This window comes from Falco punctatus, assembly GCF_963210335.1.
Source record: "Falco punctatus genome assembly, chromosome: 3".
NCBI lineage: Eukaryota > Metazoa > Chordata > Aves > Falconiformes > Falconidae > Falco > Falco punctatus.
This window is the reverse complement of record NC_137582.1, coordinates 97,107,178-97,124,688: the sequence shown is the minus strand read 5'-3', so window position 1 is coordinate 97,124,688 and position 17,511 is coordinate 97,107,178. Positions and strand designations below refer to the sequence as shown.

The 17,511-nt window shown below is 43.9% G+C and overlaps 2 protein-coding genes and 1 long non-coding RNA gene across 10 annotated transcripts in view; 1 reads left to right on the top strand and 2 right to left on the bottom strand.

The window, feature by feature from the left end:
- The window catches only part of LOC308060041, a 61,231-nt gene extending 58,215 nt beyond the window's left edge, over window positions 1-3,016 (bottom strand). The window contains exons 1-2 of one of the 2 annotated variants that reach the window (XR_013926571.1): window positions 2,880-3,016; window positions 1,390-1,471 (exon numbers count right to left, since the gene is read on the bottom strand). This is a non-coding gene — a long non-coding RNA (uncharacterized lncRNA). Of the gene's footprint in view, window positions 1-1,389 lie in introns of both variants that reach the window. The other variant, XR_013926570.1, reaches the window with a different exon arrangement.
- Window positions 3,003-11,709, top strand: FAM8A1 (family with sequence similarity 8 member A1). The gene is made up of 5 exons (XM_080378249.1): window positions 3,003-3,726; window positions 7,076-7,196; window positions 9,428-9,551; window positions 9,762-9,901; window positions 10,212-11,709. The coding sequence occupies exons 1-5, from the start codon at window positions 3,159-3,161 to the stop codon at window positions 10,354-10,356; spliced, it is 1,098 nt and encodes a 365-aa protein (XP_080234375.1). The 5' UTR covers window positions 3,003-3,158; the 3' UTR covers window positions 10,357-11,709.
- A 1,703-nt stretch (window positions 11,710-13,412) lies between these two features.
- The window catches only part of NUP153 (nucleoporin 153), a 46,477-nt gene continuing 42,378 nt past the window's right edge, over window positions 13,413-17,511 (bottom strand). For all 7 annotated transcript variants that reach the window (XM_080378234.1, XM_080378237.1, XM_080378236.1 and 4 more), the window contains 3 exons: window positions 16,685-16,957; window positions 15,014-15,173; window positions 13,413-14,544 (listed from right to left, as the gene is read on the bottom strand). In XM_080378234.1, the coding sequence (XP_080234360.1) occupies window positions 14,460-14,544; window positions 15,014-15,173; window positions 16,685-16,957 (518 nt within the window). In that variant the 3' untranslated portion in view covers window positions 13,413-14,459. The remainder of the gene's footprint in view (window positions 14,545-15,013; window positions 15,174-16,684; window positions 16,958-17,511) is intronic.

Below are 17,511 nucleotides of genomic sequence, written 5' to 3'. Positions count from 1 at the left end.
AGTTGAGCCATCTTTCTACACTGTAATATATAATGCTTTACTTTATACTTACGTAAATGCCTACTTTTTTTTTTTTTTTTTTTTGAAGGGGGGGGGTGTCAAGTATCATGTTCTGTACCTGGCTGCTTGCCCCAACAAGGGGTAAAGTTCTCATGCTTTGGTGACTCAGTCTGTATGTTTCAGTAACAAAGAATCTCTTTAACCAACATTTGCATTTAATTTCACTCTGTACATGAACATACATACTTGATACAAACATGTAAATAGCATGAATATATGTAGGCTGCTGGCCACAACAATAATTAACCACTTTGGAATGACAAGAGGTTGCTGTTGATTAATGTCCAACAACTCCCATCCAAGGACTCTTTTAAAGAGCTCCTATTATTAGAACACTTCAGCATGATGCAGGAGATGTGATCTGCATCCCCCAAGCAAAGGAAGGGATTGAATTTCAGTTTCATACACCCAGGTGAATGCTTCAGCAAATCCTTGGTTTAAAAAATTGTTTAAAACACTTCCTTGAAAACAAAACGCTAGAATAAGTACCAAAAATGAGCAAGGATACATCTCTGTAGCTCTGAACAACAGATGTACAGCAGACCGGTGCTCTGTTACTTCCTATTGACTATAAAGGACTCCCCACTCAGGAGTGACAAACCAGGCTTTTCAGCATTACCTACAATAAAAGAGCTTCAGATGGGATTCCAGATTCCCCTTAAACCTTAACTACTGCAATATCGGCTTTTAGGTGCTTGCCTTCCTCTTTTGATCTAGGTCAAAACATTTCCTCTTGCCTAAATCTCATTTCTAAAGAAGTGTATTTAACTGCCGAGGCATTCAGCCATTTGTTTTCATCAACTGGTACAGTGAACTACACAAGATTATCTCGCTCTGACTCTGCTCACAAGAGAAATCAAACTAAAGTAGGGAGAAATTGGTGCTGCAGAAGACGGTAAGCACTCCCGTAACATGTGTGGCAATCTGACACAGCAATGTGTCACACAAGACCCTTTGTCATCAAAAGCCTAAGCTGTGCTTCCCCACCACTGGCAATCCCTGTTGTTACAGCATCTCTATCATACACATCCCAGACTAGAATAATCTGGATGCTTGCAGAATTTGTGGGTCTTTCGTGGGTTATTTTTTTAAGGTAGAAGAATGAAAAACTAGTAACTGAAAAATATGGGAATGAGGAAATACTGTGTTGTCTGTGATACCTGTTACTCCCTTGCTCTCCGCTGTCAGCGATCCCATTTCACCTTGAGTACCCAGCATAATTACATAAAGAGTTCTCACTGGTTATGTCTGCGTAATGCTGCTGGTGACTCTAAAATTTACATGTGACTGACAGTATTCTATGGAGCCTGTGAGATCTTGTAATCATACCTTAAGAGCTGATCTGGCTTGCAAAACCTGGCCACATGTGCAAAGCACCTGACACTGGTTGTAAAGGGTTTGTGGTGAAAACCTAATTAAAAAAAAATAATTAAACAGACTGTAGCTGATGAAGACAGGCAATAAAGGAGGAAGCTCTATTATGTTACTTTTACTAGAATAGCTAGTTATATTAGGAGTTAATAGCTGGTTTAAGACTGTATTTTCTTCTATACACTTGTCTACCTTCCTTCCTTTCTTTCATTCTTCACTGTCCTTCCTAATCATGCTAAAACTTGCTACATTTCCCAAATAATTTATTCATACTGATTTCACCCAAGTCTATGTCACAAAGCACCTAACATAACTGCATTTAATTAAGATGGTATAGGTTCAGCACTTTATCAATTCACCTCAGTTTGTCTATATGAGAGACTCGTTCCGCAGAAACTACTTTAGTTTTTAAATTAATTAGGGCTACATGGGAAAAATAATGTATTTGTTCCTATCTAACAGGGGAAAACGACTGTTTTTTTCAGCTGTGCTATCTGTGGTGTTGAAAATAGGGAACACCCCAGGCTTACAGTATGTGTTACCAGTGCATTCAGTATGGAGCTATGTTAACATCTGCGGTATAAGGAACTTGTGGTCTGGTTGAGATGCTTAATGGTACATAGGAACCTTAAATATTAAAAATTAATTTGCAGAACTTTGTTTAAACTTGCTGTAGCGCTCCTCGTTCTGTGTTTTTACGTGAGGACATGAATCTGACAGGGGAACAGATGAGAAAGGGGAAGAGAGAGAAAAAGGCAACACTTGCACGAGAAAATCGAATTGCAGGAGGACACAAGAGAGAGCAGTTTAACACCTTTTCGCTCTCCGAACAAGTTCAAACCCCTTCCTACCGGCAAGGGGAGCGCGCTGAGGCAGCGGCCGGGCACAGCAGCTGTGGCGCCGGGCGGCACCGAGCGCCCAGCCCCAGCCAGCCGCACCGGCCCAGCGGCAGGGCGCCTCGTTCCTCACTCGGCTTCCCCAGCTCACCCCCCAGAGCCTGTTCAGAGGGACGTAGCTGTGACCTGGGCCGCACTCAGCCGGCGGGAGGGACAGAATCCCAGGATGGGGAGGTCCCGCTCCAGCCCGCCGGCGCCGATCGGAGGGGGAGCGCTGTGGAAGCGAAGGTGGAGGCTCCCTTTCCACGCTACAGTACAACATGCTGGCGCAGGCAACCCCGCCGCCCGCTCCCGGCTTTCACAGCTGCTGCCCGGCTACGGAGCCAGGGCTGGGGCGGACGACTCGGCCCCAAGGGGGCCGGGCCGGGCCGGCCGAGGGGACGGCAGCTCCCCGCGCTGCCTCCGGGCGGCGCGACACGGCCGCGCTGCTGCGGGAGGAGCCGGGAACCTGCTTTGTGCTAAGGAGACATGGCGCAGCCCCCAAGCGTACACCGCAGCCCGGCGGGCGGCCGAGCCACCGGCCCTTCCCCCACCCGGGGCCTTTCCTTTTACCTCAGGAGCGCTCGGGACCGCCCCGGCCAGCCCGCCTCCCTGCCTCCACGTTAGGCGATACCACCTCACTGCGGGGACGGGGGGGAAGCCTGGTTCTTCCCGGCGCAACGGCAGGGAGGGGTTTGCTGCCGAGTGGTGCGCTCCGAGCCCGGCTGCGTGCGCGGAGGACTCCGCCTGGCGTTTGCACTCTTCCTGCGCTCCCCCCCCGCGGTAAATGGGGCCGGCGGGCCGCCTCCCCCGCGCAGGCGCGCCGAGCGCAGGCGCTCAGTGTCAGCGGAGATGGAGGAGATGGCGGAGCCCGGAGCGGAGCCGGGCGCGGGCCGGACCGGCGCTGGGGCGGCGGCGATGGCGAAGGGCGATAACGAGAGGAGCGACAGCGTCTCCGGAGGGGCGGCGGCCGCTGCGTCGTCCCCGCCGTGCTCCCCTCCGGCGGCCTTCGGGGGCGAGGGCGGCGGGGCGAAGCCGCTGAGCGCGGCGGAGTACGCGCGGCGCGTTCACCAGTGGCTGTGGGACTCGTACTGCGGGTACCTCAGCTGGCAGGGCTGCCTGCCCGCGCTCCTCGCCGCCTCCGCCGCGCCCGCCGCCGCCGGCCCCCCTCGCGTCGCCGCGACGCCGCCCGCTCCCTCCCCACCGCCGGGGGCGGCCGCCGCCGCCTACTACAGCCCCTTCTACCTCTTCGCTCCGCCGCCGGCCCACACGGCCGCCGCCGGGCCGAGCCCCCGCGCCGCCGCCGCGCCCGCCCCCGCTTGGCCGGGAGCGGCGGGCAGGTTGGCCCCCGTGCCCAGGGCGGCCTCCGGCAGCGCCACCGGCACCAGCGGCGCCCCCCGGGACACGGGGCGGCCGGCAGGTGAGCCGGGGCCGCTTCGGCGGGGGGGAAGGGGCGGGCGGCCCGGCCCCGGTCAGCGGCCGTGAGGGGTGGGCAGGGGCTGGGGGCGCCCCCCGGCAGTGCGGCGGCCCCTCGGGAGCGGCGGGCGGGCAGGGGCTGGGCGGTGTCCGTGGGCTGCGGAGCCGTGCCCCGGGAGGGGTGACAGCCCGCATCCCGCGCTGGTAAAGCCAGGGCTTAATCCCCGGGCGGTTTGAGGGGGTTGGCTCGTGGTGTGCAGCTTGTAACTAAAGTGCTCGTAAGATGTTTTCGTGGGTAGGAAGGAGTTTTATTTTTTTCGAGTGCAACTTGTGGTCGCAGGCTTGTAATGCATCTAGCTTTGCAAGTAGCCTGCTTGGCTGACGACATCTAAACCGTCGGGTTTAGAGGGCTTTTGGTGCTCAAATAAAATAATGAAATTGAAGCATAGACGTCAAAACCTGCTTACATTCAACAAGCTAGCGACAGAACCCGAGATAAACAAAGGTCTGTTATGTGCATAGCAGTGCTTATGTTTGTGTTTGTTCAGGAGTAAGACAAACTTGCTCTGATCACGTCAGAGACAAAACCTGGAGCACAAAATGTTGCTTTCCAAATTGGGGAGCAGCTAGGTGACATGCCCTGCGTGCTGCGCAGCACCTTGAGTAATGGTAGAGAACTGTGGAGCAGAACGCTGCTGAAGGACTTTGGAGAAAACCCAGAGCTCTTTTCTTTCTGCAGGGCAAAGTACAGCATTACTGATCAGCAGCATTATTTATAAGCTCAGCGGCTGGGTGTGAACAGAGAGTGTTTTTCTCGTGAAGGGAAGGGAATCTAGCTACTGAGCTTGCTGCTTTCTTGTGGTTTAAAATAGATGTTCTTTAAGCAAGGTTATAACACAAAGTAGTATTTTCTTTAATTGTGCCCTGATTCTGAGTTATAGATTGCTTATAAACAGCTATTACCAGCCACCAAAAAAGGGGATATGGGCAAAGGCTAGGCTGAAATGGGTTTTGGATTTTTACCTAGTTCTTCAGAAACTGATTCCAAATCTTAAAGGTAATTTAGGGCATGGTTCTTATTTCATGCTGCTGGATGTCACGATTCTGAATGCTAAATACTGTTGCAACACCTAGCCTTCTTAAGGGAACTCTGTATGTGATACAGTGATACCATACAATTATAAACAAAGACTTGTGCCAGTGCTTTGCCTCCAGATTGCAAATGGAGGTATCTGGAACAGCTGAAGCGATTACGGCTCCTTCTTTCCTGTTGCAGATTATTGCCTACACAGCAGGCTTGGCAGGGCAGGCCGTGTATCCGTCCAGCCCTACGCCACTGCAGTTTACAGATCAGTGTGCTTACGTAAGCTGAAATAACTGACAGCTTATGTTAATGTTGCAGATTTTAAACTGGGATGTCAAAAAGTGGAATTGGTAACTGCCTTTTCCAGTTCAATCTACCTGCAAGTGTGTCAGAGCACCAGTATTAACAGCACTCCAAGCACTAGCAGGCTTTTTGCGGATGGTCGTCATGATTTCAGACGCTTCGTCCGTTTGCCCCACCCTGTCTTACTGCAGATTACTGCTCTTCTGCTGGCAACAGGAGAGCAAAAAGTGCATCCAAGCCTTGTCTGCCCTGTGGCTGACTGGTGCAAACCCATCTTTATTACTAGCTTAATGTAAGATCCTAGACCTTTGAGCTGAGATGGATGTGTGTTGCATTTGGCTATCCCTGCCGCACAAATAGTAACCCCTGGCAAAATAGTGGATTCTGATAGGAGGAACATCTCCAGTCACTGCGAGGGAAATATGCCAGAGTCTGCGGCTCACAAAGGCGGCTTAATATAATGGAGTTTAACATAATTTGAGTACTTATTTTCTTAGTCCCACTTGGCATCTTCCTTATTCAGTCATTGAATCTGATGTATTTAAATGAAACTGTGGCACAGGCTTCAACAAACGTGCTCCTTTTGACTGAGCAAATGAACATTTTTATCTGGTGCTGTGTGCTCAAGCCAGGATTGGGGGACTGGCTATACTCCCTTCTGCCTCAGTTGAAGAATCTTTAATTAGAATGTAATTGACAGCTTGGACATGCTTTGACAATGAGAATTGAATCCATTTTAGTATTAGATATGTAACAATGACGCTGCTTGGTAGTATCAATGCAGAGTTATCCATGAAACGGGTAGGAAACAAAGATACATGAACTAAGGTATGTTAAATAAGAACTGGCTCTTACCTAGTCACGGCTTGATTATACTTAACCCCATTTAAAAAGCACTCAAGTGCCTTGGGCTCTCGGCTTCCCTTGCATAGCTTGTGAGGCTGGCAGTATCAGTGTCAAGCAGGTGAACTGTGGAGGTTTTTTCTAAGTGAAATTTGATGATTTTTTTTGAGATTGGAGAGAGGAATGTTTTTTTCTTTGCTTTTCCCCTTTCCCTGTGTGTGGGGGTAGGCATTCTCAGAAAGACTAACTAACCCAGTCTCTATTTTCCACAAGCTTACATCTAGTAGTACTTGAGTGTTTCTAAATGAAGTTTACATGTGAGTTGTTGCTGGTTTAACGTGGGCGTCATTGTTTGTCCTTTGGGAAATAGAGGGGTAGATGGGTTCAGATGTGATTATTTTGCAGTGCTATTCCTTGGAAGCTTTCTAAGGTACTCTTCAATGTTTTCTTTGCTTTAGTCATCTGATGTAGCATTAGCAACAAAAGCTTTTAACTGTGACTACTTACTTCATGTCCATTTGCACTTGACCAATTAAATAGGGGAAATGTGTTCTGGCTCCTGGTAGGGCAGCACGCTGTGTTTTATAAGTAGTCTGTAGGAATGTTGATGTCAAGTACAACTAATGTTTTCATCTGCTCTTATTTCTGTGTCTGACTGGAGACAAAATAGGCAATGTTTGACTTTCAGAGAGCTAGTTCTTGGCACACAAGGAAGCCTTGCTGCTGAGCAATAGAAAAGTTGTGGTAGATCTAATTTTCTTTTTACCTGAACTCTCAGATTTACTGAAAGCTGTTCTAAATGAAAGAATACAAAAATTGATGCACTTGAATATACTTTGGTTCTTCAACGGGGCGGGATTTTGCCTGTAATCCTAATTCAGAGGGGACTTGGAGTTTGGAAAGAGTTTGATTTAATTTAAGAAGGTTCTTATAACTCAATTTAAACAATTCAGATCTTTTTTTATTCACACACTTCTAGAAGTTTTCTGGAAGATGTGAGCTGAGATAAAGAGCCTTGATGATGCTTTTGTAGTGAGGTTAATGTGCAGTGTTCGTTGGATGATAGTGTTAGCTTTGTGTTAGTGCAATAAAATCTGGGTAACATTAACTACTTCTGTTACAGGTCGGGAGTTCATCATCCCTTCGTTGGCACACAGATTCATAGCAGAGATGGTGGATTTTTTTATTCTGTTCTTTATAAAGGCAACCATTGTTTTAAGTGTTATGCACCTCAGTGGAATAAAGTAAGTGGAACAATTTAAAGCTTTGTTATATACAGCTTTAAGCTCTTCATGATCTTTGAAGTGTCTTCATCTCTGTATGGCATGCTTGTGCACGTGATGGCACTTGGTAACTGTCCAGAGTTGAGGAAAAAGCACTGCTAGGTTCACATACTTTTTAAGTGCTTCCTGATTTTGGGTCATCTGATGGAAAGAAAGAATTTTTACAGGTGTCTTCAAAGGCTTACAAACTCCTTACTAAGAATAGATCAGACTTGCACTCATGTTTTTCGGGGGGCAATAGCAAGATTTTTAAGAAGTCCTTTAAAATTTCAGAGAAAAAACATTGACAAATAAACTTGAGGGTTTTTTAAACAGCCTTTAAAAGTGTACTGGATCTGGCTGGAATGGAGTTAATTTTCTTCATAGAAAGAAAATTCCTGTGGTGCTGTGTCTTAGATTTGTGACCAAAACAGGACTAACCCACAACAAAAAAAAATAAATAATTCAGATCCTGTGTGTAATTTTGAAATACGCCCTGATTGCTAGGAATGCTGCTGTGCTGCAGTCCTTACTGGTCGTAAGTTGGGTTTCTTAGAAAGTAGATTAAGCATCGTGTCTATCAATTATACACTACGCTGAAAGATTCTTCATTTCACATTTTTATACTCACATGTAACCATTTACCTCAAAGACTGTTCCTTTTTTATCTGTTTCTGTAGATATCTTATTCCACAGCTCATTTAGTTCCTCTGCTTTGGCTTGATGTAATCGAATATTTTGGTCTGATTAAGAGATGAGAACTTGGTGTAGTCATTAATTCCATTACTGTAGAAACGTTTCAGAATCCAAGTTTTCTGCTAAAGAACTTTCCAAATGTTGACTGACTGTGAAGTGATACCGTACCAATAACATCTTTCAGACACCTTAAACTGCTGCTCTAAAGGTGTGTGGAAGTGGGTCAAATCCAAAACAATAAATATGTTAATGTAAAAGGATGCAATTAAAATGCCAAATTCTTAGTTCTGTTTAGTTGCCAAAACCTCCAGTTCTAGCCCGACAGCTTGTATTTCCATTTTGGTTTTAGTAGGCTGAATATGATACAAAATGAAGTACTGGAAAGATGGGTGACAGTTACATGTCTGTAAAATAGTAAAGGTGATGGAAAGAGGAGGGATTTTTCTCAATAAATTCACAGTATCTTCAATGTTACTGCTTTTGCAAGAGCCAGTAAGTTGCTTACAAGTAACTTCAGAGAAGCATCCTGGGGTGGGTTTTTCTGTTTGTGAGATGTGGTTGTCATGAAAAAAAATACATCCTCACAGGCTCAAGGCAGAGACTTCAGGCCAAGGTTATATTGAAGGGAAGTGCAGGTTGTGTCGCATTATTTTCTTAATTCCTTAGCTTTTCCAATCTTTTAAGTCCAAATAAAAGAGGGCAAGTAGTACAAATTTGGGTGGATTGTGTTGAAGTGGGGCTGCACGCTTCTGCGTGGGTAGGAATTCTCACTTGTATGCGTGAGTCCTTGCCCAAATGCATGTCACAGGTATATTCATCCCGGGTATCAGGTAAGAATGTTAAATCTGTAGAGTTTATCTTGTGAAAATACAGAGTGGACTCAAAATCGATGCCTTGCGTATCTTTGTTAGGGTAAAAAACCTGAAGGTTTAAATTGGTTGAAGTTGAAAAGTTCCTCTTGCATGCCAAGGTGCCTGCCTCTGGAGGAGCATGGTGAGCTGTAAAGACCACCGAGAATGAGGAGCCCTGATCACGCGAGGGAGGACGGGTCTCCCTTGCTTGCTTAGGGAGACTTGCAACTTCTCCCTTGCATTTATGGAGTGCTGCCTTTTCTTTTTCCTTGCAAGTTCTTGCAAAGACAGAGATGTGGAGGCCTTCAATTTACATGGAGTTGGATGGTCACATGCAGAATCTCTGGGTTTTATCCTCCCAAGAAGTGTGAGAATTTTCAGCAGAATTCTGCAGCTCACTACCCAGGGATGCTATTGTGCCAAAGTAGCAATAAAGAATGATTTTTTAATTTTTTTTTTTTTCATGAAAAAGGCAAAACAAACTAGGCAGCAACTCAGAAGGAAACCTAGTGTTCTGAATTTTAATGGCTTGTTTAGTATCAGAGAAGCCAAGGAGCTTTTGTTCTTTTACTAATGCTGGAACTGAAGGAGTGAATTCTAGTATTAAAGGGCTAACGTTGGTATTGGGAGAAGGATGGTTTTAAAGTTCAGTCTTATTTTGTGCAGGGACATCTCTAAATTTGCCATGCATTACATCATAGAAGAAATAGATGAGGATACATCCATGGAAGATTTGCAGAAGATGATGGTAGTAGCTCTCATCTACAGGTTATTAGTCTGCTTCTATGAGGTAACTACTATAACTTCTATAATTAAATAGTTCTCAAATAAATGTTTTAAACAGATCTGTCACCATTGGTCTGTAAAATAAATCCTCTTTACAGTATTTTGCATCATGCTGCAGCTTTCGACATTCACGTAGTTTTGAGGAAAACCCAACTTTGTTGGACCAGCCAACAACAGGGTGTTGCGTGGAATTGAAAGAATTTTTCTTTTACAGATAATCTGTATTTGGGGAGCAGGTGGAGCAACCCCAGGGAAGTTCTTGCTTGGACTGCGCGTCGTGACATGCGATACATCGGTGCTTATTGCGCCCAGCCGTGTGTTAGTCATTCCGTCTTCTAATGTCAGTATGACAACGTAAGTGCGCTTAGCTCGGCCGCGTTGCTGTCCGGTGAAGTGTGGAAAGCGTGTGATTAGAAAGGAAATGCACCATTTCTTTATTACTGGCCTTTGCAATAATTAGATTGCAAGAGCTATTGTTAGGTTCTGTGTCCCAAGAATAAAATAGCAATTATTCAATCGTGAATTTAGGTGGTAAAAGAATCTCTGAACTCCGGAGGTTGATTTTTGTGCTGTGTGAAACTGAGCAACTAAACTTGAAAGTAACTGCTAATATAAGCAGACAAGTGAAAATAAGGTACTGAATGGTTTTTTTTCCTCATTTCAGGTCCACAATACGAGCTTTGATCAAGAATTTTTCTATCGCTTCATTTTTCCCTGCGTTCATTACCCTGCTGTTTTTCCAGCATAACAGAACAGCCTACGATATTGTAGCAGGAACTATTGTGGTAAGAAGACATGGAGTCAGATGATACAGAACGATGAGATTTCCAGACTGGTTTTGAACATCCCCTCCCACCCCCAGTGAACAAAGAGCTACCCTAAAACTGAAATTGAGGTGTCTGTCAGAATCTTTTGCCCAGATTAAATGGGAACTGATTCAGAAGCTAAAGAAAATGTTTTGCTCCGTTATGATGCCAGCAGCTACCTTCAAAGTTTTGAAGTTTTCACAAATGCCAAAGAAGTTTGGGAGAAATGATCCATACTGAATCTGGGAGTATTAACCTCTGATTGATGAGGAAGAGGCTGTATTAACTGCAGAAAGGAGCTGTTCTGTTCATCAGCCTGGGGAGAGCAGATACCTAGACATCTTAAAACTCACTCCAGCTTAAAAAGAAATGTTGCTCCTACAGTTTGGGATGTTGGCAGGTAACTGCAAAATCAAGTCGTTTGCCTAAGTTGTACGATAAACTGAGAGGGAAGAGAACTGCAGTATGAGACAATAAGGCAAATCACGTTAATTAAATTGCTGTGTGTAGGAAGAGATGAGCAGTGGTTATCGTGTCCCTTATTATTGCCTCACAGATCATACTCCCTCATCTCTTTAAGTATTTTATCAGAACATTGATGTGAAGTTTTATGCATGATTGTCTCAAGCATTGTCACTTATTTCACATGTCAAATCTAACGAAGAGGTGAAATAACGGCTGCTTTTTCTCTGGGAAGGTTATGTTACGCTGCAGTGTTAGTGAATCGATGTGTATAAATAATTTTTGAGCTATGAACAGTACAGATCACGCTGATGAAAGGTAACTTTTCTGCTTCTGTTTGGAGAGAAAGCACATGTCTACTTCTTGCATATAATACTGAGCAAAACAACTGCACGTGTTTCAGGAGCATGCAGGAAACATTAACTGAAATGTGTCATGGAATCCACGGAAGTACAAGACTGGTTATTTTCACTTTATAATTCTGTCTGATTGTTTGTATATTCAGAATAACTTAAATACTGAAAAAAGCCTAATATTTTGCATGGTTACATAGCTTTGATAATTTGTTTATTCTCATGTTATTAGTATCTTGGGAAAGGAATATAAGCAACAGTGTTAATGTTTTATTAAAATTTGAGTAAAGAGTCTGGAATTCTTGTAGAGCCCAGTTATTGTGTGTTCCTCCCTTCGGCGTAACCTGCTGCTCTGTGGCTGAGAGTCTCACCCTACCTTCAGTTTTGGACAGCGGGTCCATTGACAGTAGAAATGTTTGAGATCTTGGTTCTCTCTTTTCTTCAGGTGAAATAATTTGATCAGCAATATGTTCATGTTCTGCACTATTTTAGTTTGACAAGTGGTGTTATTCTGTGTATAAATACAACATTCTGTGTGTGTGTGTGTTCTGATCCTTATTTACAATGATGTTTCAGGACCAGATCCGCTGCTTACTAGTGGAAGAATGACATTTTCCCCATCTGTTCCCTCTCCAGCATGAAGCCACTACCTTTTAAAGATATTTCTGCAGTAAAAAAAAAAAAAAAAAGTCTTGGCTAGAAAACTGATTTAAAGTCTTTGTGTAACCAGAAGGTGCATCTGTGTCAAAGTACTGCATTGTTTTGAGGGTTACTCTACTGTTTTACACCAATGAGTTATGACCAAACAAAAAAAGCCTTTGCCATCTTAAATATACCATTAGCATTAGAGCAGTGTTACTGAGGCATGTCACTGAAATAAAAATGTCTGGGTCATACATGTTAATGGACAGGCCTGCATCGAGCTCCCGTTTGAGGGGGTTAGGCCACTTGCAGGTGTTGAGCAGCAACAGAATGTCAGCGGTGCCACCTCCCCTGTCCCTTCAAAGAACAGAGTTGTTGGTTTAAGCACTGAGGTTGAAAGTTCAGCTGTGGCAATCCACCTGCCAGCAGCCAAAGCTGTCGGAACTAAGGGAAGTCCCTTCTAGAGTGAGTTTTACCTATTTAGTTTCTGTAGGACTAAAAAAACCCCAGAGTTTTGTTCTGTTTACTGCAGCAATTGACCTACAAACCAAGACTCATGATGGGGGAAGGGTAAAGCAGCACCAGTGGCTACAACTTTGTTGCTACCAGTTCAGCTGCAGCCACCACCCCCCTCCACAGCCACTGAAGAAAGACACCACAGTTCAAGAACAGAGAGCCTGTCGGTGGAAATGTGTGTACAGCATGCTGCTGGGAAAGCTGGTTTTTTGTCTCTTACACAAGCTGCGTGGAAGGTGAGGGAGCTAAGGGGAAAAAGTGAAATTGGTGGCAATTTTTAGATTTAAGACATCTGGAAATACATAACTGAACATTCTTCCACAGCTACAGTGGCAGGATATGGCTGAGTAGCAGCTTCTATGTGTGATTGTAAAGCCTAGTTGCTATTTTCTTTTTATATTAATAGTGACTGGAACTCTACACATGCAGACACCCCTGTAAACAGATGTTAGCCTTTGTCCTGGCACATCTGCTTGGTGGTTGGAAAAGTATCTCCTTGCACAGGACACTACAAGTGCTGAGCAGCACTGGGGCAGATGCAGAAGTGCTCGCAAAGCAGCCAGCACTGCCTCTGAAGGCATTTAAAGCTGACGCAATTATCAGGGCTTTCCAGTTGTAGCTGTAGCAAGCACTGGGATCTCAATCACAAACGCAGCACTGTGAAAGTTCAGCTGCGGTCCCCAGCCAACCAAGAGCACTTCCTCTCCTTTTACTAGAATAAGGCCTGTTCTCTAAGAAGCTCCTCCAACTGCTACAGAAGTGGAAAATCCACAAATTACTCATTTACAATCCAGTGTACTTTTTCCTCTTCAGTGACAATGGTGGTAAATGTTTGTAACACTAGCTTTTTCTTTAAGAGCGCTGTAAAAATTAACTGCAGCCTGCCACACTGACAAACGGCTCCACACTGAATATACAGTAAAACTCCCCCATCCTTCGAGCAGGGAACCTCCAACTAATTTAAGTTCCTCTAAAATCAGTGTCACTGGCAAAAAGAAGAGGCTGGAGAAAGCACAGGACATCGCTCAGGTTGAATGAATCATCTCACAGCTGCAGCTGCCCTTCTGGAGTTAAAAACTGACAGACAATATTTCATAGTTTTTATTGATGGCATTTATCCCATGGTTTAACATGTTAATTATACTGTAATAAACATGGCTTTAATATTAAACTTTTCCTTATTATCCAAAGTCACCACAGTCCATTTCAGTAAATATAAAAATATATACTTAATACTTTGTACAATACTGGTTTTTGGTCCAAACAAAAATGGATCAGAAAAGCCAATAAACTTACTTTAAGAATTCCCAATTTTAAAGATTTTCTAAATGGATTTAGGCAACTTTGAATAATGGGATTTACATAAAATCTGAGACAATACTAAACAAAAATGGCCGTAACACACAAAATTAAAATTTCAATTTCACAGATTTGTTATGCCAAAAAAGTACATAGAGAAACAAAACTGTATTTACACATTTCATAATAAAATAACAAAGGCGAGACAGGTGATAAAGGGCTGTAAGAATGAAAATATAGAAATAGCATATAATTATTAAATGAAGAACTACAGATCTAACAAGTCCTTAGCATGGATCATCCTTTAATCAGTCTTCCTCTATCAGAAAATTTTAGTGCACGATACACTCAAACTCACTCACTTCACACATACACCGGCACAAACTCAGCATAGAAATCATTCGTTATCAACATTCTCTACTCTATACAGCATCCCTCGCTGATATAATTACAATTTCGAGGCGTCAGTAAACGCAGATGAGCGCACATAGTGGTGCAGATGAGGAGGTATTGTACAAGCCATTCACTGTGCAGGCTCTACTCACGGCTACAGCCAGACCATGCCGAGTCAGTGAAAGAAGTAACTTGCTGGAGTCTAAAATACTTTTGCTTGAGAACGGCCCTGTTGCCAACTCTATTCGTTACCCAAAAAAAAAAAAAAAAAAAAACAAAAAACCAAACCTAACGGGGGAGGAGGGAGGGAAGGAAAGGGCAGCAGTTCTTTTGTATCTTTAGGCAGATCCGACTTCAGCTAACCCAGCATGAGGTACAATCCCAACAACTGAACAATGCAGGGTAGTAGCTGCTTCCAAAGTTGCTTTACCCATCGGGCGATTATTTTCTACGTCTAACTGCAGTCTTTATCTTCCGACCAGAAACCGAAGATCCAGAGGCAGAGAAAACATTTTTCCCATTAGTCCTATCAAAAGAAATTAGTAGTTCAGAGTTTAGGACAGCGTAGCTGAAAATTCAGTAGCAGCACTGAGTAGATACTCCAGAACAACTGTTTCATAGTCTTGTCTCACTAGTTACCAGCTGGCAACAAATGGCATAATGATGAACAGGAAGGAAGGGAGTTCCAGAAACCAAAACCAATTAAATCTCTCTTATTCAGAAGGTTAAGTGGCAGCGTAATGGCTAGGTACGGATTTTACCTTTCAAGAACCAGCCCGTTTCCCGTCAGGCTGACGAGTGACCTTTCTGACAGCTAGGCTCCTTACAGGCACTGCTGCCCAATTCGCCAGCCGGGCTAAGGCAAGGCAGGTGCCCAATCTAGCGTCAAACTCCGAGGTTCATCTGAACACCTCACGATTTAACAGCGGCAGAGGCTGGACACTGTCCACCGATACTACCCGAAGCTCAAGGGAAATTCTGATACGGTCTCTTACCCCACTGTAAATGCTGCAGGCTGGCTGAACGGAAATCCCGAAGAGCCAGAAGGCTGGGCCGGTGCTGCCAGCGCAGGAGAATTTGCACCAAAAGTAAATATTCTTGGGTTACTTGGAAAGTTGAAATTAGAAGTATTGCTTCCAAACTGGAATACAGAACCTGGGAAGGCGGGGTGGAAGCAGAAGGGAGTAAGTTAAAATTTGAGCTCATCCTTTCCAGCAAAATCTTCATGTTCCTCCCACTACCTTTAATGATTTTTTTTTTTTTTTTTTTTTTTTACAGGTCACTCAGGATTACAAGGTGGGGGGCACCAGAAGTGCCAGGTTACTACAGGAACGGTCCAGAGAAGAATTCATTCACTTTAATAGAAAATCTTAAAGGGACTCTTAAAGTAACGCTGCTGGCACACCCCTAATGAATTGTGCACTAACTTCTGTACCACCATTAAGTTTATACCTGTACATACTGAAGTTTATGTTAATAAAGTCTTAGATTATAGTGTTGAAACATGTAGATTTATATAAGTAAACTTTGTGTCCATGCAGTCGATACGGGGACTCCCTCCCATTTAACACGCAAACACAACACCTCATCTTAAAACAAAAAAAAAAACCAAAACCAACCAAACAAAAAAATCCTATCGTCAAAGTAATTGTTAAGAAACACACAGAGATTTTTATCTTTAAATTGCTACCTGGTACAATGAAAGACTGACAGAGTAATGTGGTTTACCAGATAATCTAGTGACCAGGACAAAAATATCGGTTACTTTTAATGGAGGCCATTTTGTAAAACTTCTGAGAGGAAAAAAGGAGCCTTTTCCCTTTAAGTATTTTATGTGATGAGATCAAATATGTATGTATTGGCAGCGTTTTTCTTTTTGAGTAATTACTAGTATTTTTCTTTCTTACATATAAATTATAAGGATCATGCTCTGCTCCCCTCCCACAGTATTTTATACTTCATTAGCAAAAAGAACTTTAAATAAAGTCTTAGCCCATCAATGCTTAAAAATAATTCTGACCATACTCTCACACAGGAGGAGCCCCCAATCCAAATAATTTGTGAAAGCCTGGTAATGAAGTCAGATAACTTAAGAACTACAACAGATCCAAAACCAGTAATTTTGCAGCGCTTCTGCTGTTCTGGTTTGTACAATCTTACCAGTGAATACTCCACGGTTTTCTATTTATTTTCATTTATTCATATTCATTTATTCAAAATGAATAAGATTTCTTTTATTTAATTAAATGATTCACTACATAAATATTTTTATTTTAAAAATAAATAAAGTATTTATTTATTTAAATGAGAGGATAATTATTATTCATTTATTCAAAAAAATATTTTTTTTCATTTAATCACTAGATTTCTCAGGAAAATAAACCCCAATATTTAGTGGTAGTGTTGCGCCCTCCATGTCTGCCAAGTCCCTTGTGCAGACTTACTGTGCGGCTGGCACAGCTGGGGCTCATCCTCCGCAGTCCCGAGCAAGACACAAGTGACTTAACTCTCTACCTGTTATTTTACGGGGGGCAATTCTCACACTTCAATACGCGCACAAGGCAGAAGTCTTCTTTCCCCATGTAATTTAAGGTACACTTTGTGATAAGTAAAATAAAATACAGGATCTCTGAGACCAGAAGGGAGGAGGGATGGTCAGCACTCACCGGTACTGGGGGCAGCAGAGCCAAAACCCGGCTGCTGGGTCGCTTGCTGCCCGAACACCGAGGGCTGGGTGCTGCTCGTCACCGAGCCGAAGGCAGGAGGAGCAGGCTGAGCACTAGCTGAAAACAACGTTGTCGACAACGATCCAAAACTTGGGGCGCTGGGCTGGCTGGACCCCTGGCTCTGGCCAAACGCCGGTGGCTGAGTGGCACCAAATGCTGGGCCAGCAGCAGGTGCTGGAGGCCCAGAGCCAAACACAAACGAAGAGGACGCCCCTGGGGGAACACAAGAGAAATGTCAGTATATGCCAGGTTTTTTACCTCCCACAAAATCAATCTACAAAGGTCCTAAACCCCCATGTTTCCCAAGTCTGGAAGATGAATACTCATCTCAATTTCCAGCTAATTGTGTGAGTAAATAAAACGAATACCGTGTCAGCCATAACAGGAATTGCACCTTTTCTTGTCAGTAAGATGAAAAGCACCATGTTTACAAGAATCAGACAAATCTCAAACACACTGGCTGCCTCAACTTGAATCACTGTGTTAGCATTCACGTTCCAGAAACAGACTGCCACGGATACGACATTTTCATTTGTATTTACTAAAAGCTGTTCTTATCACCCACGGAGAATACTGATTTTTCAAACACGCAAAACACAGCTCCTCATTTATTAGGATCAGGAGAACATGAATCTTTCTTGTCAGCAACTGCACCCCTCCCTACCCAAGTGAGGGCCAACTTCCAGAGGCTAAATCAAGCTTGCAGTCATCTCTCCGTGCGCAAGAACTTGGGTTAGCAGCGTAGCTCTCTACGCAACAGCCAGCCA

Bases quoted from the DNA above. Each gene is read 5' to 3' on its own strand.
- FAM8A1 (XM_080378249.1), top strand. From the start codon at position 3,159: ATGGAGGAGATGGCGGAGCCCGGAGCGGAGCCGGGCGCGGGCCGGACC. The intron at 7,197-9,427 runs GTAAGTGGAACA...TATTTTGTGCAG, and splicing joins ATGCACCTCAGTGGAATAAA to GGACATCTCTAAATTTGCCA. The intron at 9,552-9,761 runs GTAACTACTATA...TTTCTTTTACAG, and splicing joins TATTAGTCTGCTTCTATGAG to ATAATCTGTATTTGGGGAGC.